The 21,383-nt window shown below is 41.2% G+C and overlaps 1 protein-coding gene across 3 annotated transcripts; it reads left to right on the top strand.

Moving 5' to 3' along the window:
• The first annotated feature begins 170 nt into the window (after positions 1–170).
• Positions 171–6,645, top strand: PSMB9 (proteasome 20S subunit beta 9). Of its 3 annotated transcripts, XM_073810868.1 has the most exons (7): positions 184–337; positions 1,925–2,069; positions 2,180–2,247; positions 4,477–4,608; positions 5,277–5,406; positions 5,651–5,792; positions 6,465–6,645. In XM_073810868.1, the coding sequence occupies exons 3-7, from the start codon at positions 2,189–2,191 to the stop codon at positions 6,590–6,592; spliced, it is 591 nt and encodes a 196-aa protein (XP_073666969.1). In that variant the 5' UTR covers positions 184–337; positions 1,925–2,069; positions 2,180–2,188; the 3' UTR covers positions 6,593–6,645. The 3 variants fall into 3 exon arrangements, with proteins under 3 accessions (XP_004326051.2, XP_073666969.1, XP_073666968.1); XM_004326003.4 differs by lacking the exon at positions 1,925–2,069 and having other exon boundaries at positions 171–337; XM_073810867.1 differs by having other exon boundaries at positions 1,925–2,247.
• The last annotated feature ends 14,738 nt before the right edge of the window (positions 6,646–21,383 follow it).

Here is a 21,383-nt window from a genome sequence, read left to right as displayed (position 1 = left end):
TTCTCCATTCCCAACACCCGACCCTGCTGTCCTCGCCTCCACTTGCGGGACCCACTTGCCGCGAATTTCTCACTCCAGCCTCTGGGCGGGGTGCCTACGTCATCTGTCTCCGGGCAGTTCTGCCCCGCGCAAGTTAGCGCCCGGATGCGAAGCCTCACGGCATGGACCCGAGCGCCCCCTGGCGGGCGTGGAGAAGGGGAGGAGCTGTAGGCAGCGAGTGGCGCGCTGTCCCAGGTCGCAAACCAGTGCACCAGGCGGCGAGGAGCGCGGCGCAGGGATGCTGCGAGCGGGAGCACCCACCGGAGGCTTACCTCGGGCCAGAGAAGTCCACACCGGGGTAATGAGTCTGGGCTTGAGGGTTAGCGGAGGGGTGGAGGAAGTAGAGCGATAGGGGGACCCTGGAAGCGCCAAAGAGTAAATTTGGAGACTAACAAGAGTGGGGAGATAGCTTGTAGCAGCCAGTGCTCACATCCCGAAATGAACACGGGCGTCTGTATTCTGAAGGGGTCGTCTAGGGGTCCGCGAAGGGACTGGGCACGGGAGGCAGGCAGAGAAGGTGTACTTTGGCTCTGAGGTGGAAGCGTTAAGGGGAAGCTGCCCTAAAGCGCTTTCGCTTTCACTCTGGGCTAGAGAGAGCGGCTGGTTAAATCAAGGGAGGGGGTTGGAGAAGGTGCACAGAGAAAAGGAAACGGTGCCCTGGGTTAAGTAGGACAGCACTTGAGAGAGGGGAGTATGGGCACTGATTGAGAAGGGACGCATCACACAGACCTTTGATAAACTAGCCTGTGGGTAACATAGCCCCAGCACTGATAATGGGGGTTCCATGTGAGCTGGAGGGGCCCTTCCCCAGCCTGGCCCAGGAAGGCTCCTACTTGGCCCAGGTGCCACCGTGCTCCCTTCCCTATGTCTTCCCCACCCACCTCCACAACCTGCTGGACGACTTTTGCCCAGGCTGGACCCGTGGGGCAGATGGCAGCCCAAGGCAGGCTGGCTTCTGCTCTCAAACTTCTACCACCAAGCTTAGCTTTGGGGCAGCTTTGTTATATAGGAATAACCTCTTGGATGGGGTTGCCTCTGTTCTCTGCTGTGCTATTCATGATGCATCAGTATGTCAAAATGAACACTCGGCCAGCATCCCTGGAAGCCAGAGTAATTTATGGAGTGGTGAGAAGTATAGCTGTAAAACCATTTATAAATTAGAAAATCTCTCCTCACTGCCAGATGAGCAGTGAAAAATAAGAAGTAGAAGTTAAAACAAAGCATGGGAGGTAGACATGGGTTTTAGTCCTGTGTGACCTTCGACAAGTCATTTGCGTTCTCTGTGGCTCAGTTTCTTCATTTGTAGGATCTTTAAGGCTTTTTCCAGTTCAACAGGAGTTTTAAAATGTAGCTTTATCCTCCTTCACTCTTCCTTAATTCTTTTGTTTAATTTCTTTTCTTGACCTGAAAAAGTCAGCTCAAACTCCCCAATCAAATCCTCTTTTGGTGCAGATCTCTTTCCCTGGCTACTCTCTTCCCCTGGCTGTTTACCTCTTGATAAGAAATCCTTAAATGAGACCTCTGTTTTAAACTGTCCCATGTGTTTCTTGCTGCTTTCCTCCTTCCTTGACACGTGGCCATGCTAACCACTGACCCCTGAGATGTTTTCTGTTGTTCAGTAAACTGAAAGAGCTCACTTCTGATTAAGGGGGGGGGGGTGGATGATTGTGGGCCCAAAAGAAGGGCTTGAGCTTGTTTCCCAAGGTCACGGTCACTCGCTGTGTGGGGAGGTCTGTAGCACATCTGTACACACAACAAACGCATGCGGAGGTAATTCATTTGTGGAACCGCGTCACGGGGACTTGGAAGTGCCCGCCCTGAGCCCTTCACTCAAAGGGAGCACTTATGCCCCTAGGAGCCTCATCCCACCTCTCTCTCTTTACAGTGGAAGGATTCTAGGGATGCCATTCTTTCTGTGTGATACCACCGCCAGGCTCTGACATTCCCTTGCTGCTGGGAGAGACAAGAGAGAAAATGGAAAGATGAAGAAAAAAATCCCATTCTGGGAGTCAGCTCTGGCCTAAATTACTGTATAACCTTGAGCCAGTCGCCTCCCCATTCTGAGAATGTTTCCTCATCTGTAACATGAAGGGATCAAGGCTCTTGCTGCTCTGACGTTCCATCCTCTGTGTCTCTGCAGACAACCATCATGGCGGTAGAGTTTGATGGGGGCGTCGTGGTGGGATCTGATTCCCGGGTGTCTGCAGGGTGAGTAGCAGTGCCAGTGTGTTCTTTTGGAAGGAAGCTAATGGCCCCGAGTGCACATTTTTCTTAACCATTCATAAAGAGACTGGCAAACTGAAGCATTGGAGAAACTGAGTGAACCTTTCAGAAAGGCCACTATGATAAGATATTGGGTGGGTATTTGGGTCTCTGAATTCATGGCGAAGAATCTGGGGCCTGGATGCTAATGTGGCCCGTCCCAGGGAGTCACAGAATTGGGTCTGAAAAGGGTTTAGGAGATAGAGATTTCAGGGGCCCACCTTCCATCTATGTTTAGAGATAGAAAAGATGGTCCTGCCAAGCAGATATTCTGGTTTCTGATCCATCACGTGTTGAACTAAGTTTGTCTTTCTCCCTTCTGGCCAGTTTCCTCACATACAAGATTAGATCAATATTACTTACTTTATGTTCCACAGAACACGTAACTTCCTCAATATGGTTAATAACAAAGAAAAATTAATAAGGCGAAGATTAATCTTAGCTTAATTTAGTATTTTTTGTGTTACTATAAAAATCTAAGCCTGAGGGGCTTCCCTGGTGGCGCAGTGGTCCCTGCCGATGCAGGGGAGGCGGGTTCGTGCCCCGGTCCAGGAGGATCGCACGTGCCGCGGAGCGGCTGGGCCCGTGAGCCATGGCCGCTGAGCCTGCGCGTCCGGAGCCTGTTGCTCCGCAGCGGGAGAGGAAGCAGCAGTGAGAGGCCCGCGTACCGCAAAAAAAAAAAAAAAAAAAAAATCTAAGCCTGAAAATAAATCTAATTTTGATCATTACTTGCAGTGTTTCGTTTGTTTGAGACAATTCTTTGCTTCCTGCTTTAATCCAAGCTTTAAATTTCATGTACTCTGAAGCCATTCTCTTGTGAAATAAATTTGAGAAACACCGAAAGATGAACATCAGAAATTTTGGCAACTCTCTATATGATCCAGCAATGCCACTCCTGGGCATATATCCAGACAAAACTATAATTCGAAAAGATACATGCACCCCTATGTTCATAGCAGCACTATTTACAGTAGCCAAGACATGGAAGCAACCTAAATGTCCATAGACAGAGGAACAGGTAAGGAGGACGTGGTACACCATGAAAATTGGGGTGCATCTGTCTTTTTGAATTATGTTTTCCTCCAGGTATATGCCCAGGAGTGGGATTGCTGGGTCATATGGTAGTTCTATCTTTAGTTTTTTAAGGAACCTACATACTGTTCTCCATAGTGGCTGTACCAATTTAGATTCCCACCAACAATGCAAGAGGGTTCCCTTTTCTCCACACCCTCTCCAGCATTTATTGTTTGTAGATTTTTTGTTGATGGCCATTCTGACCAGTGTGAGGTGATACCTCATTGTAGTTTCTATTTGCATTTCTCTAATAATTAGTGATGTTGAGCATCTTTTCATGTGCTTTTTGGCCATCTGTATGTCTTATTTGGAGAAATGTCTGTTTAGATCTTCTGCCCATTTTTTGATTGGGTTATTTGGTTTTTTGATATTGAGCTGCATGAGCCGTTATATTTTGGAGATTAATCCCTTGTCAGTTGCTTCGTTTGCAAATATGTTCTCCCATTCTGAGGGTTGTCTTTATACAAAAAAAAAAAAAAAGAGTGAATATATGTATATATGTAACTGATTCACTTTGCTGTACACCTGAAACTAACACAACATTGTAAATCAACTATACACCAATAAAATTTTTTTTAAAAAAGAAAATGTGGTGTATATATATAATGGACTGTTACTCAGCCATAAAAAAGAATGAAATAATGCCATTTGCAGCAACGTGGATGGACCTAGAGATTAAGCATAGTCAGAAAGAGAAAGATAAATACCAAAAGATATCACTTACATGTGAAATCTAAAGTATGACACAAATGAACATATCTACCAAACAGACTCACAGACGTAGAGAACAGACTTGTGGTTGCCAAGGGGGAGAGGGGTGGGGAAGGGATGGATTGAGAGTTTGGGGTTAGCAGATGCAAACTAGTATATATAGGATGGATAAACAACAAGGTCCTACTGTATAGCACAGGGAACTATATTCAATATCCTGTGATAAACCATAATGAAAAAGAATATGAAAAAGAATATGTATATGTATAACTGAATCACTTTGCTGTACAGCAGAAATTAACACGACATTGTAAATCAACTATACTTCAATAAAATTTCGTAAAAAATTGGCATCTCTAACGTTGATGACTTTTGACTCCTTCCTGACAGAGAGGCGGTGGTGAACCGAGTGTTTGACAAGCTGTCCCCCCTGCACCAGCGCATCTACTGTGCTCTCTCTGGCTCAGCTGCTGATGCTCAGGCCATAGCGGACATGGCTGCCTACCAGCTGGAGCTCCATGGGTATGAAGTTCTGGGGTCCCCAGTCCACACCACCTAGAGTTCCCCCAGCAGTGAACCCCTATACAGAGTCCTGTTCCAGGAGCAGTGCTGTGGAAAATGAAAAGTTCTTGCTTTGCCTCCGGCTTTCATTGGTGTTGAACTGGCATTTGAATCTCTCGAAGCTGGTTTCTGCACCTGTAGAGTAGAGATGACTAATAGTACCTGCCCTACCTCACCAGATGGTTATTTCCAGAATCAAAACATATGAGTGAAAGTAGTTCAAAAACGGCAAATCACTCCCCTAATATAAATAGTGGGGACGAAGATTAGGACATGGGCCACCATAATATCAGGTGGTGACCGTAGGGGAAACCAAGGTCATTAGGGCAGAAGTAAAGTTTACCTGCTTTGACCCACATGGGCAGGGCTCTGGCAGTCAGGAGAATTATGTCATTGGGGGCTGGGGGTGGGACAGAGTAAAGGAGGGAGAACAATTAGCAATTGAAACCTTCTTCCCAGTGGGTGATGTGAGACTCTTGTTCCCCTGCACTTGTGGGAGGGGAGCTAGAGTTTGAATCCTTGCAGCTATAGGTTTCGGGTGTTCCCCCGGCAGCGATGATGGTAATGGCCCAGGAGGGTGGAACTTCAGGAAAATCATTATTGCTGCCTATTCCTAACCCTTCCTTTAGAATGGAAATGGAGGAACTCCCACTCGTTCTGGCTGCTGCAAATGTGGTGAGGAATATCACCTATAAGTATCGGGAGGACCTGTCTGCACATCTCATGGTAGCAGGCTGGGACCGACGCGAAGGAGGCCAGGTGAGTCTCTCCCAATGTCCTCCCTCCCTCAGGGTTCCCCTCTCCCGCAGAGAGGGAGATGGAGGTCATATGGCATTCTCACTAAGAGTTCCAAAGACACTGCCTCGAAAATGTAGGATAGTCTCAAAGGAGAAGGGCATGAGATGCTGGGGCTTCACTGCAGAGTGTGGACACCACCTGCTTGTCTCAGTGGTGAGCAGAGGAGGGAGGCTTCTAGAGTCTGACCTGAGGATGCCTCCCCCAGGTATATGGGACCATGGGAGGGATGCTGATTCGACAGCCCTTTGCCATCGGTGGCTCTGGCAGCACCTATATCTACGGTTACGTGGACGCGGCGTATAAACGAGGCATGTCCCCGGAGGAGTGCAGGCGCTTCACCACAAATGGTAACTAAGCAAGTGGAAGGGTACCTGGGGCAGGTGTTGTTAATTGTGGGAAGGAGGTAGAGTATGAGGAATAGGAATACGTGGGTGACCATTTAATTAAATGTCCAATGGGAATTCCCTGGCGGTCCAGTGGTTGGGACTCCTCGCTTTCACTTCCCGGGGCCCGGGTTGGATCCCTGGTGGGGGAACTAAGATCCCGCAAGCCATGCAGCATGGCCAAAAAAAAAAAAACAGAAAACGTCCAAACTGGGACACTTTTGAGAGTGAGAGACGGCAGGACAAAGGCTAAACTAGATGGGCCTTCAGGATAAAAGGCATAAACCAGGATTGTTATAAGTACACCAAATTAAGATCTAGGGTGACCACAAAAACCAGTGGTGAGCTAGCTTGGGCCCGCTCCTAAGAGCTGATGGTTAAATATTCAAGGTTGGGGAGCTGCTTATTTATCTATTTATAATTTGAAGTCAATCATGGCGGGAGTATCGAGACCATGGACATCATGTGAAGACTGTTTTTTTTTTAAAGTTGGTTGACCACCACTAAATATGCATCTCTAGGAGACGGGTTCTGAAGTCTGAAAGTGGTCATAGGCATATGGACAGGAGGGAAGGGAAATGATATTTGAAGCTAAGCCAGTCTCTCTTCCTCTCTGCAACTTGAAACCCTCTGCAGCTATTGCTCTGGCCATGAACCGGGATGGTTCCAGCGGGGGCGTCATCTACCTGGTCACGATCACAGCCGCTGGTGTGGACCATCGAGTCATCTTGGGCAACGAGCTGCCGAAATTCTATGACGAGTGAATCTTTCTCAGACTTCCCTTCTTTATTTTACAATAAACTTTCTGGGACTGGAAGCTGGTATGGTCATGGTCACTCAGGGAGATGAAGCTTGGGAAGGGGGCTTCTTCCCACCCAGGTGTTAGCATATCTTTTTTATTCTTTTGTCCCCAGGTCTAAAACATCTTTCCCACAGGAGAGAGAGGTGGGCAGGGAGGCGGGGTGTATACTAGAACCAGGAAGAGCTCTACACAGGACAGGTCATAGGTAGCTAAGACAGCTACACACAGGAGAATTAGCTAAGAGCACCAGCAAACTCACATGGAAGAGAATTCCTTTCATAATGCATTCATTCACGTTAGAGACGAAAAACTGATAAGTACTTAAATATTTGGTGGGGGGGTACTTGTGAATTTCCAAGAATAATAACAAGAACCAAAAAAGCTACATGTATTGAACCAGGCATTAGCTACATGCTTATAAACTTCATTTCTTAGAACCCAAACAAAAAAGTCTTATGTAGGTAGGACAACTACTTCTGTGTACGGATAGATGGGAACTTAGGAAGAGTAAGCCATGGCAAGTTCAAAAGCTGAGATGTGGGATTTAGTTTACCATATGCCTTTCCTCTACCACAACATGAAACCTTCTATTCCCGCAAGCTTCATAGAGCATCTCCTCCTTGAAATCTGCAGTAATTAGCCCAGCCCATGCTTTGACACTTTCGAAGTCGTCACTAGATATTTGAGTAACTGTACGAAACAGGCTGAGTTCTGGTCCTATCGTTGCCAGGCACTTTCTGAGTGAGAGGACAAATTACTCCCCTTCTTTGAGCCCTCATTTTCTCTTCTGTCAAATGAAGGTGTTGAGTGACTTCTAAGATGGTTTATAGTTTTGACATTCAATGCCATTTTGCTCATAAGTGAGCAGTTAAGAGGTGTATTTAACAGAAATCCTAGTAGGCTACCCAGGAAGCTTCTGTCTGCTTTTCTTTCTGGAGCTCAGGCTCAACATACAAATTCAAAGTACCCTAAGACATTCCTGTGTCCTTGGTAGTGTGTATTTGGTTTGGAGAAAAATAATCTAAAATTACTAGAGCCTAGGGGAGGGGGAAGGGTAAGCTGAGACAAAGAGAGTAGCATTGACATATACACACTACCAAATGTAAAATAGCTAGTGGGAAGCAGCCTCAGCTCGGTGCTTTGTGACCATCTAGCCCTCTAGATAGGGAGGGTGGGAGGGAGACTCAAGAGGGAGGGGATATAGGGATATATCTATGCATATAGCTGATTCACTTTCTTATACAGCAGAAACCAATACAACATTGTAAAGCAATTATACTCCAATAAAGATGTTAAATAAATAAATTGTACATTGCAAATAAAAATTAGATCAACCGTTTAAACTGAAAAATAAATAAAAAATAAATTAAATTACTAGAGCCTGGAGTTCTTTCTAGCCACGAAATTTAACCTATTTTGCAATTTAACATAATAGTTTAAGAGCCTATCTCTCCTGCTGATCACAACTCCCCACCTCGAACTCTGGAGAGTAGACAAAAGCAAGGACTAAACCACTCTGAAAAATAAACAAAAGCAGGGGGATTGCGGAGTCAAAACTTGGGGAGGCAACGCTCTGGGGGGAAAAAGAGGGTTCAATGTTTTTTCTCGTGGCTCTGCCCTGAAGTCAGGCAGCAGCTACAGAGCTACACTTCTGAACTGAATGTCCACTGCCGTTCTGGCTGGAGAAAAGAGGCCCCCGTGGGCAGGAGAGTGTAGGGGAATCTCCCAGATGAGAGAGCCAGGGACGGGGCTCCCTAATTCTAGGTATGAATCCTCATGACAGCCGGGTTACTCCTGAGCTGCACATATGACACAACCAGCACAAAACAGCAAAGACTTTGAGGACTGAATTAAGATGTAAACCTTTTAAAATTAGATGGTGGTCTTTTTCTTTATTGGCCAAAATACTGCATCCTTATGCCCCTCATTCCAAAATAATGGCTTACAATTTTAAAAGAAGAAGGAGGAGGAGAAGGAGGGGGAGAGGAGGGAGGGGCAGGGGAAGAGGAGGGGGAGGGGGAGAAGGGGGAGTAGAGGAAGAAAATAATTAGAGCAAAGACAAAGTTAAGAAATAAATGAAGCCAAGAGGTAAAAACAATATACAACATGAATATCTCCTTTTAAAAAAGAAAAGTGAGGGCTTCCCTGGTGGCGCAGTGGTTGAGAGTCCGCCTGCCGATGCAGGGAACGTGGGTTCGTGCCGTGGTCCGGGAGGATCCCACATGCTGCGGAGCGGCTGGACCCGTGAGCCACGGCCGCTGAGCCTGCGCATCTGGGAGCCTGTGCTCCGCAACGAGAGAGGCCACAACAGTGAGAGGCCCGTGTACGGCCAAAAAAAAAAAAAAAAAAGAAAGAAAAGAGATGTGCTGGAGCTGTCTTGAACAGCCTAACAGGAGCAGATTGTAAAACATTCAGGAATTTTGAGAGGTGACTGTTAACCATTGGTAGCTTGACATTGACCGTGGTGAAAGCATTTATACTACAGAAACCAGCAATGCTACGCATCAGAACTTTTTTGGTTTTTTCCCCAGAAAGCCAGTTTAACAGGCCACATGTTGATCAGCCAGCTATCCATGGGTGAAAAACAACTGGCTCTGAGCTACAGGGTAGTGAAAGCAAAAAAGGAAATGAAATCAGGTACAAGATTTGAAAGATTCATTTAAAAAGCGAATCATCCAAAAACAACAATATATATATATCTATATAATAGATATATATATATAGTTTTTCAAATCACATAGAACATTAACTGAAATAGAATATGCATCATGCCATAAAGAAAACGCCAATAAATTCCAAAGTATCAGTATCTTTGAAACTACATTCAGCATCCATATTGTATTAAATTAGAACTTGATAACAAAAGGATACCTAAAATTCTGATGGTTTTCAAACTAAAACAATATTGATAAATAACAGAGTTAAAAGGTACTCATAAAAGAAATTTACTCATTTAGAACCAGGTGGTAAAAACGTTACCTATCAGATTCTGTGGGACACAAAGGAATACTTAGAATTTTATAGCTTCAAATACATTTCTTAGAACAAAAAAAGTTTAAAATAAATGACTTAAAAATTCTCCTAAAATGTTGGAAAAAGAACAATCGAGCAAACCTAAAGAAATAAGAAGGAAGGAATTAATTTTCTATTGTTGTCTCATACTCACTGCATTAGCTACCTATTGCTGTGTAACAAATGACACCAAAATTTAGCAGCTTAAAATAACAACCAATAACAACCATTTACAATTGGGCATTACAATTGGGAACACAGGGGAAGTTTAAATACGGACTGTGTATTTGATAATATTATATCCATGGTAAGTATCTTAGAGGTGATGATGTTATTCTGGTTTTGTAGGAGAAACATTCTTATTCTTAAAATACACATTCCAAACTATTTTAGGGTAAAATGTCATATATCCACAAATTTTCTCAAATGGCTTAACAACATAGATCCTCAATAGTAAATGGATAAATAAAATGTAGCTTATTAATACAATAGAATACTGCATAAGCAATGCATACTAATAACTACTGATAATGCAACAAGATGGATAAATCTCATGGAAATAATATTGAATAAAGAAGCCAGATGCACACAAAACTACACAATATATGTTTTGAAACAACCAGGTCCTACTGTATAGCACAGGGACCTATATTCAATATCCTGAGATAAACCATAATGGAAAAGAATATGAAAACAATATGTGTATAACTGAGTCACTTTGCTGTACAGCAGAAATTAACACAACATTGCAAATCAGCTATACTTCAATAAAATTAGAGAAAGAAAAATATATATATATAGGTTTCGGTTATCTATTGCTGTGGAGCAAACTGCCCTTAAACTTTGTGGCTTAAAACAAAAACAATCATTTTATGGTTTCTTGTTATTCTGGGGGTTAAATGAACTTGAAGAACCACTGATGTAGCCCGTGAACCAAAGCACTTATCACGGCAGCCGATCCATACAATCCCTGACATTTCATGTAAGGACATTGGTTACCTGTCCCATCAGATCTGAACACCTTTAGAATACTGTAAAAATTTCCCCGACTTTATGGGTCCTGCCTCCCCATAGAACAATTCAGAAAACCCACTTCTCCCAGTCCTCTTGGAAGCCAGGGCACCAATATAAGACCTAAGTCCCACCTTTAAAAAAATCAAATTCATGCACCTCAGACTTCAATTCACAACTGAGTGACAGGAGGAAATGGGCATCTACCCTGCATTCAGTTCGAGGCAAAGGTGACAGGAAAAGCAACTGGCTTTGAGGGAAGCAGTGGTAAAAAAAAAAAGGCTAAATTCCTGCCACCAAAGCGGCTTCGAAGTATCTTCAGTGGTGGTTGTAATAAAGTCTAATTCCTAATGAAAGAGCAACACCTGGAAGCAGCAGCACCTGGAAGCAGCAGTAAAGTGGTTTATGAGACCTGTTCTGGCTTGGTGGGGGGGGGGGGATGGCTATCTGTTTATGATGAGCCTACCATATGTTGGAGAAATGTATTTGTTAGATTTTTTAAAGTGTTGCCAAAAATTAACGAGGGAACCAGGAAGAATACAAGAGACTAGATTCAAAGAGTATTTGCAAAACAAAGTTGCACATAGTCAGGGGAAATCACTGTGTTAGAGATTCAAAATGGTTAATGTACTACAAAGCAATAAAATCATAACCTTGGAGTTATCTCCTTTACCAGACAAAAAGCAAAGGCATCACACCTTATCAGCTTTCTACAGATTAACATCTCATAGTACAGGGCCAGCTGGGTTCTTTTTAGTCAATTTACAATCCCTGAAACAGGATTATAATCAGGCAGGATTATAAGAAAATGTTCACATATATTAATCAAGAAAGCAGATGTTTGCCTTATTTCCAAATTTTGGAACATTTTCCCTACATGATTCCTACCCCTAAAGTAATGAATTGACCAGATAAGATTTTCCAGAAATATTCTAATTCAATATCCTTAATTTGACAGGCTCTTTTATTTGGCCTGTTTTAGTATTAAGATGTGAAGACTTCCTTGTCATGTAGTTAACAAAACAAAGGTCTTAATGATGTTAACAGTTCACATCTTTCTGGAAGGCTTTAGCCCATAAGGTCATAGTTTTAATTACTCCTATGATAACCAGAAATCATTTTATTGCCATGCAAGAGCTTACTTATCCCAAGAACCCTCCCCGACTCACCGTCTCAGAGCTTCATTTGTAGGGCCTTTCACTGAGGATGAAATCCCATTTTCTCTGAGATGCTCAAAGTTCGTCAGTGATTCTGGCTCATCAGAAATTAACATCCTTTTCCACCTGTCGGGTGGGGACAATAAACTAGGAACCAGTGTGCTCAGAGGATTTTGTAGGCCTTGTTTCCACAAACAAACTGCAGTTCTTTCTCTTATTAGAGAAATTAATGAGATTAATGAAATGAGATTTTCCTTTTTATATGACACTTCTGGCATGCTCAGCATTCCAAATTCGGAGATGTGAACCTCTGCATATCACTACACTGCCATAAAAACATAAAGCAACCCACAAAAGCACTTTGAACACTATTTGCAGAGAAGAACTATATACCAAATTTTCTATAGAATTATCATATATTCCACCAGTGATGCTGTCTACAAAAATATTTGATTGTCTATAGAGCTATGGTAGCTATAAAAAGCAAAATTTGACTCACTGTCCTTTAACAAAGGATAGCTGGGATTTTTCTAAGCTTAAAAATTGTAAAAGCATTTGTCAGAATTCCAATTAGGAATAGGGTCATGATTATCTTTCATTTTTCCTGAGTAGTTATACTTTGCAGTCTATATTAAGATTTACTATAGGATATTTTTTCCTGAATTCTGTGGTTCCAATGGAACAAGACATCATTCAAAGAACACTGGGTTTTATTTTCCATAAGCATAGGTGAAACCTGAGGATTACAGATAGATAAGAAGAAAATAAAATGGTCTGCTTACATGCTCATCAGAAAATAGAACATTTAAAACAACGTTCTGAAATAAATCACCATAATTAAATATTGGTTAACAGTTTCATTCAGTCTCATTTCCTGTCCCACTGATCTAGGGCTAGCAGACTATGTTAATGACTTCTCTGCTTCTGTACTAAAATAGTCCTATAAGTTCCAATTTTTAAGTCCCCGATACAGTTTGACAGGTGTCAATAGGTGACCATATCAGCATAAACTGGTAAATTTGTTCTCATAATTCTATTCTCTGCAATAGCAAGAATCAAGAAATCCTGGTCATCATTTCCACTGAGCCCCTGAGATTGTCCTTTTCTGTTGTTTCTCTCAGAAGACCCAATTTTTGGTGATAGCTTCTAGCAGAGGGCTTCTTCAAGTATGAGAGAAAAACAGAAAACATCTGTTTGGCCAGATGGTGCAGTTTAATTTATCACAGTAGCCAACAATATCAGAATAGACGAGTAGAATCTAGAAATCTCACAATTTCACAAAGACTTATGAGTCATTACTCTGAAGGTAAGTACACATTCTAGACAGTGGGCCTCCGCTGGGCCTGCGCGCCCGGAGCCTGTGCTCCGCAACGGGAGAGGCCACAACAGTGAGAGGCCCGCGTACCGCAAAAAAAAAAAAAAAAAAAAAAGTATTAAAATCACCCATCCAGACTTGGAATACGAACAAGAGTATGCTTTTACCCTTCCTGAAACATCTACAGTCATTAAGACACACATTCGCAATATTTTTACCTGGACAAGATTAATAAAGGAAAGGGTGAGCTCCTGTGTTTTGTCAGCTTTTTCAGCATTGTGGGGTTGATACACAGGGTAGCTCTTTTGAGAGTATAGAATTAATTTAAAGTATATAAGGCATGCAAAATGCACCTAATTAACTTCTGGCCTCCTGCGTTTCATATTGTGACAGATTAAGGCTTTGGGGCCACCTAGTGGTCAAATGGGTAGTGGCTATCTAGTGGGAAAAAGGGTTTTTTTAGAGTACAGTAAAAGATAGCTTGACAGTTTTAATATTTTCAATTAAGAGTTTAGTCTTCAGGAAGTCAACAACAACAAAAAAGAATTGTCAGAGGAAACTGGTCACTTAACTCATATAAGTGGACAGGTACCTAAGAGTGGTCAATTGTTAAAGTTTTTGCTATCCCAATAACCAGAGTGATAATAAAACATTTTAAAATAAATAAAGAAGGTAACATAATAATTATAGAAGCCTGTAGGTCTCTCACGATTCAAAGGGTTTTTGTTATTTGTTTTTAAAATATTTAAGGCCATGAAAATATCAGCAAAAGCACTCAAATTTATCAGGATACTGAGTGAGAGTATTCGGAGAGAAAATGGCTGCTTGCTGAGCTGATTACACTCAAGGAAATAAAAGCTTTTTCTATCTCTTTTAAAGAGTACAATGAATATTCCAAGACCAAATTTGAACAAGTTCTCTCTTTCTTTTTTTGCGGTACGCAGGCCTCTCTGTGTTGTGGTCTCTCCCGCTGCGGAGCACAGGCTCCGGACGCGCAGGCTCAGCGGCCATGGCTCACGGGCCCAGCCGCTCCGCAGCATGTGGGATCTTCCCGGACCGGGGCACGAACCCGCGTCCCCAGCACCGGCAGGCGCACTCTCAACCACTGCGCCACCAGGGAAGCCCCTCTCTTTTTTTGCTTATTAATTTTAAGTCATCATTATGTGTGTGTTTCAAATATGTGTATAGTTAGATGACAATATTATTTAAAGCTTTCAACTTCAGCTTTAAAATATAATTAATCTTATTAATACAATACACTAATGTGTATACCACATTGAGTTTACCATCTTTTCTTATTGAAGTATAGTTGATTTACAATGTTGTGTTAGTTTCAGGTATACAGCAAAGTGACTCAGTTTTACATATATATGTAAATATATATATATATATATATATATATATATATTCCTTTTCATCTTCTTTTCCCATATAGGTTATTACAAAATATTGAGTATAGTTCCTTGTGGTACACAGTAGGTCCTTGTTGGTTATCCATTCTAAATATAGTACTGTATGTATATGTTACACCCAAATTCCTAATTTATCCTTCCCCCCAACCTTTCCCCTTTGGTAACCATAAAAGTTTGTTTTCTATATCTGTGAGTCTGTTTTGTAAATAAGTTCATTTGTATCATTTTTTTTAGATTCCACATATAAGTGATATCATATGATATTTGTCTTTCTCTGTCTGACTTACTTCACTTAGTATGATAATCTCTAGGTTCATCCATGTTGCTGTAAATAGCATTATTTCATTCTTTTTTATGGCTGAGTAATATTCCATTGTGTAAATATATATATATATATATACACCACATCTTCTTTATTCATTCATTTGTCAATGGACTTGAGTTTACCATCTTATTTTAGTTTTGCAAAAAGTAAATATGGACAAGAGTATATATACATAGAAGCTGATTCAGTATTTTTTGGTGATTCAGTATTTTTTTCTTTGTCTCTATGAATTATTATTTCTTTTAAGAATGTTGTAGGTGGGGCTTCCCTGGTGGCTCAGTGGTTAAGAATCCGCCTGCCAATTCAGGGGACACGGGTTTGAGCCCTGGTCCAGGAAGATCCCACATGCCGCGGAGCAACTAAGCCCGTGCTCCACAACTACTGAGCCTGCGCTCTAGAGCCCGAGCTCACTGCAACTAGAGAAAGCCTGCATGCAGCAAGAAAGACCCAACGCAGCCAAAGGTAAATAAATTAAAACAAAATAAAATTTTTTTAAAGAATGTTGCAGGTAATCAAAAGTCATTTCTTACTTAACTCAATTTAAATTAGTCCAAACTTATAAAATCATTTAGGTAAGACTACGAAGTTGAACATAATAACCACTATTGACCTTAGAAGTTTTTCAGAGGTGAAAGTTTTAATTTTTACTGAGAAAGTAAGTGGAGTAACTAAGTCAATGATTTGCAGCATTGTCTAAAGACCACAAGAGCTAACAGTTTACAGAATAAAAGCATGTCCTGTGTTAATTAGATTAAATACATATGTTTACATTTAGGTTTTCTTCCCAGAAATTAAGACAGCAAAATGAGGGGCTTCCCTGATGGTCCAGTAGTTAAGACTCTGTGCTTCCACTGCAGGGGGCACGGGTTTGATCCCTGGTCAGGGAACTAAGATCCTGCATGCCCCATGGCAGTGACCACAAAAAAAAAAAAAAAAAAAAAATCTGAGGACGGGGAACAAATCCTTTTCTTTTTTTTCCCCCAAAATCAATTTAAAGTGATAGAAATCAAATTAGCAGGTGTCTAGAGTGGAGAGTTACTGCAAAAGGGCAAGGAGAAACTTTTTGAGACATGAAAAATGTTCTATGTATCAATTGGGGTGGTGGTTACACAGTGTATACATTTGTCAAAACTCATCAAACTGAATACTTTAAATCAGCGGTCCCCAACCTTTTTGGCACTAGGTACCAGATTCATGGAAGACAATTTTTTTCCACAGACGGGAGCAGGGGGGATGGTTTGGGGATGATTCAAGTGCCTTACATTTATTGCGCAGTTTATTTCTATTATTATTACATTGTAATGTATAATGAAATAATTATACAACTCACCGTAATGCAGAATCAATGGGAGCCCTGAGCTTCTTTTCACTTGCCACTCACTGGTAGGGTTTTGATATGAGTCTGAAAGCAATTGATTTATTATGGTCTCTGCTAATGATAGTCTGTATTTGCAGCCGCTCCCCAGCGCTAGCATCACCGCCTCAGCTCCACCTCAGATCATCAGGCATTAGATTCTCATAAGGAGCGCGCAACCTCGATCCCTCGCATGCGCAGTTCACAGTAGGTTTCACGCTCCTATGAGAATCTAACGCTGCCGCTGATCTGACAGGAGGCGGAGCTCAGGTGGTAATTCGAGTGATGGGGAGCAGCTGTAAACACAGATGAAGCTTGCCTCGCTTGCCTGCCACTCACCTCCTGCTGTGTGGCCCGGTTCCTAACAGGCCACGGACCGCTACAGGTCCGTGGCCCAGAGGTTGGGGAACCCTGCTTTAAATGTTTCCATTGGTTTTATGTAAATTACACCTCCAAAAAGTTTATTAAAAACCACAAAATGAGATCAGAAATTTCAGTTGTGGAGTTTGTGGGGTTTGGCAATAGAAAACCAAGTAGGTCATAGGTCAAGCATAGCACAATCAAATATCCTGTTTCCTTTTTTGCCTCCTAATTTAGTAGATCAGGTTTTTTAAATTTAAATTATGTAAACTAAAGTAAAACAAAAACATCTGTGACACAGTTTAGAAGGATTACAGGGTGCAAAGCCTGGATTCTATATCAACTCCAGGCAAGAAAACTGGCCCTAACTTCATCAGGAGTCCTTCCCAAATCTACCACTTATGGCATAAGCATTGACCAGATATTTACTAATCTAGGCCTTTCACTCATCTTGCTTCTACCATAGTTTTCAAAGGTAAATTTGAAGCTCAAGAGCTTAACCTTTCGATCATCATTGTTTTGCTGTGGCCACCCAAGGCATGAAGTGTAAAATGCCTTATCTGTCTCTATAGCAGAAAGACAAAACAATCCTTAGTTGATGTCTTAGAATTTTTCCTGCTGTATACCTGAATATACAGGGAATGTCCTAGCAGGATACAGGCTACAATGCACAGTTACCTTTGGGAAGCAGAGTGAAATGGAGAGAGGGGAGTGATAAAAGGAGACCTTTTACCCTTTTTACACTCTTCTATATGGTTGGAACTTTTTATAACAAGATATTTTATAACATGATCAGGTATTTACTGCGGAATTTTAAGAAACAAAAAATGGGACCTTTTTTTTTAATGGATGGATTTTCCACTAGGTGGTAGTAGAGAATTACAATCAATATTAGTCTGAACCTGAAGGGCAAAAAGAAATACTTATTAAGCCGAAAATCAAAGGCTGTAGCCCATTTGCAGCTACAAATATTTATTAAGTAGATCAGTCTGAGGTTTAATTGCTCCATGAACACCAGATGATAGGTATCTGCTCTTTTGAGTAATGCTTTCCTGGTTATGTTCTCCTGTAATCTGATTTTCTGAAAATGGGCCTGAGATGTACTCCTACTGAAAGTGAACAATTGCGGTGCATTATGGTAGGAATGATGGAAACTTGAGAAGCATTATGGTAGGAATGATGGAAACTTGAGAAGAGATACACACACTGATAATAAAGATATACACTCTTTTTTCTTAGCTGAAGTGAAATTGCAGAAATACACGCTGGATCTGTACACATTCCTCTCCTTAAGTCTCCCTGGATAAAAGGAGGATATGTGGGCATCCCTGGTGGCCCAGTGGTTGAGAGTCCGCCTGCCGATGCAGGGAACACGGGTTCGTGCCCCGGTCCGGGAAGATCCCACATGCCGCAGAGCGGCTAGGCCCGTGAGCCGTGGCCGCTGAGCCTGCGCGTCCGGAGCCTGTGCTTTGCAACGGGAGAGGCCACAACAGTGACAGGCCCGCGTACTGCAAAAAAAAAAAAAAAAAAGGAGGATATGTATCTGAAGGATGAACATCCACAAGTGGGCTGTGGATGCATCGTTACCTAATCTCCAACATGCTTGACTCATCACGTCACTGACCCTTATGTCTCTGCCTAGTTGCTTTGCCCATTCCATCAAAATTCAGCAGGACACACATTCTTTTCAATTGCACGTGGAAAATTCTCCAGACTGGCATATTAGGCCACAAAACAATAGATTTAAGATGGTTGAAATCATATCAAGCATCTTTTGGGACAACAGTATAAAACTAGAAATCAACTACAGGAACTTCCCTGGTAGTACATGGCTAAGACTCTGAGCTCCCAATGCAGTGGACCCAGGTTCGATCCCTGGTCAGGGAACTAGATCCCACATGCATGCCGCAACTAAAGATACCTCACACGGCAGCAAAGATCCTGCATGCCGCAACTAAGACCTGTCACAGCCATAATAAACAAATAAATAAATATTTTAAAATACTGTGGAAAAAACTGCAAAAAACACAAACACATGGAGACTAAACTACATGCTACTAAACAACTAATGGGTCAATGAAGAAATCAAGAAGGAAGTCAAAAAATACCTTGAGACAAGTGAAAATAGAAACACAACTGTCCAAAATCTATGGGACACAGAAAAAGCAGTCCTAAGGGGGAAGTTCATAGCGATATAGGCCTAACCCCAAGAAACAAGAAAAATCTCAAATAAACAACCTACTCTTACACCTAAAGGAATTAGAAAAAGAAGGACAAATAAAACCCAAAGTTAGTAGAGGAGAGGAGATAAAGATTAGAGCAGAAATAAATGAAATAGAGACTTTAAAAAAAGAGAAGATTAATGAGACTAAGAACTGGTTCTTTGAAAAGATAAACAAAATTGACAAACAGTTCTTTATATATTTTGGATATATCTCCTCAGACCCTTTTTTTTTTTTAGATTCCATATATATGTGTTAGCATACGGTATTTATTTTTCTCTTTCTGACTTATTTCACTCTGTATGACAGACTCTAGGTCCATCCACCTCACTACAAATAACTCAATTTTGTTTCTTTTTATGGCTGAGTAATATTCCATTGTATACATGTTGGCAGGCGGATTCTTAAGCACTGGGCCACCAGAGAATTCCCTTTCAATGTTTTTAGTTTTCCCCATTTAAATCTTGCATGTCTTTTCTTTTTTTTTTTTTTTTTTTTTCCTTGGTGAAGGATTGTCCAAGCTACAGTCAATCTTGTAAGAGGCTCCCAGGGTCATTATAACATAACTACCATATAACAGTATAGCATTAGAGTCTATTATAATCACTTATCAACATATTTGCCTCCTCTATTAGACTTTCGTTTCCTTAAGAGCAGGGATTACATATTATTCACATTTACATTCCAAGAGACTTATTACACTGCACACAAAGTATATGCTTAATAATGATGGTTTAGTAAATATTTGAGAGCACATTCAAATTCAGAGCTACTTAAATCAGATTCAAAGTCTTATGAAAAGATTTCACTTAAGGAAAAGAAAAGCACATACACGCGTCCCGTGTTTGTACGGGAACAAAGGTCATCAAATATCATTCCTAATCATGATCATTTATATTTTAAATGTGCATGCAATAAGTATTTGTTCACTTAAAACGCTGTGAAAATCTCATTCAGAAGAGGCAGAGAATCTGGCCACTTTCCTTCTTCTAAGTCCTGCTTAGCAAATGAACAACCAAAACATGAATGCACAAAAAGGAAATTAGCAGATGTTGGGCAGCAAAAGGAAATTAACAATGAATTGTGTATTAAATCATCTTAAAGATAATAATTTAACAATAACATTAGAAACCTTATGTTCTTGTGGGGTTTTTTTGTTTGTTTTTTTGTGGGTTTTTTTGCGGTACGTGGGCCTCTCACTGTTGTGGCCTCTCCCGTTGCGAAGCACAGGCTCCGGACGCGCAGGCTCAGCGGCGGCCATGGTTCATGGACCCAGCTGCTCCGTGGCATGTGGGATCTTCGCGGACCGGGGCATGAACCCGTGTCCCCTGCATTGGCAGGCGGACTCTCAACCACTGCGCCACCAAGGAAGCCCTGTTCTTGTGTTTTGAAATGAGACAATTTGTTTGTCTTTTCTTTCTGAGAATTTATTTCTGATTACTGTAAGTTTGCTATTAAAAGAGACCATTTTATCACATATCCCATTTTTTTTGTTGTTTTGATAGAAAAGTGCATTTGATTTTTTTGTGTATTTATCCAACCACCTTGCTAAAATATTATTAATTCTTATATCTCAGATTTTTTTGGTATTTTTTCTGTAGACAATCATATCACCTATACATAATGAAAGCTTGTTTTTTTCCTTTCCTATGCTTCTATGTTCTTCCTTCCTTTCGTTCTTTCTCTCTCTTTCTTTCTTTCTTTCTTCCCTCCTTCCTTCCTTTCTTTTTCTTTCTTTCTTTCCTTTTGGCTGTTGTTAAAAAGTCCCAAATTCTCTGCCTAAGTAACCCCACTAAGCCATTTTCCATTTCACAGTATAATATTTGACTCTCTAGAAGGGTCTACCTCTTTTTAACTCAATGCCAAAGATGGAATTTCAGTTCTTAGCCTTAAGACGCAGGTGACAAAATTCTCTGTAAGATAATAAGGAAAAGATGTTATTTTTCTGCTCGCAAAGCTGGGGAGAATGATGAATGCATTTTTTTAACATAACACTGTCTTTGTAAATGATACATCTAACAAAGACAAGTTGTCAAACCCCTATATATCAAAGACTTTGGACAAGACTGGATAAAATACCCCTTAACCTATAAAACATCTGTAATCCTGACCACTCAACTTTCTTGATAATGTAAGCTCTAGTGATAATATTGTTAACATCTCCATCTGCAGGAAGCTAAAATTACTTGCGAATTTCTTCTGTCAAATGAGAAAAAGCATCATTGGCATTTTCCTCTTCTCACACACACAGAATAAATGACTCTACTGGACTTTTTATTAAACAAAGAATGAAAGACTGTTCAATGAGTGAACCAAGCAGAGAGTAGAACCATAAGGAGGGCGATTCCATGCTGAGCCTAAAAATAAGCCCACAATTAAAATAAAATGTTTTTAGTTCTAAAAATATCAAGTAAGACAAATCTCTATTTTGACCTCAATAGGAGCCTCTCTGCCTCCGTGATCTTTCCCTAGCTAGCTCAAAACTTTGTTGTTAAAGAATTATTTGTACTGAAAATCCAGAGCTATTAGAAAGTAAGAAAATTATGGGATTTTCTTTTGTTGTTGATTTTTGTCTAAAGGTTTTT

The sequence above is a fragment of the Tursiops truncatus genome, chromosome 10 (assembly GCF_011762595.2).
Source record: "Tursiops truncatus isolate mTurTru1 chromosome 10, mTurTru1.mat.Y, whole genome shotgun sequence".
Taxonomy (NCBI): domain Eukaryota; kingdom Metazoa; phylum Chordata; class Mammalia; order Artiodactyla; family Delphinidae; genus Tursiops; species Tursiops truncatus.
This window is presented reverse-complemented; position numbering and strand designations above follow the sequence as displayed.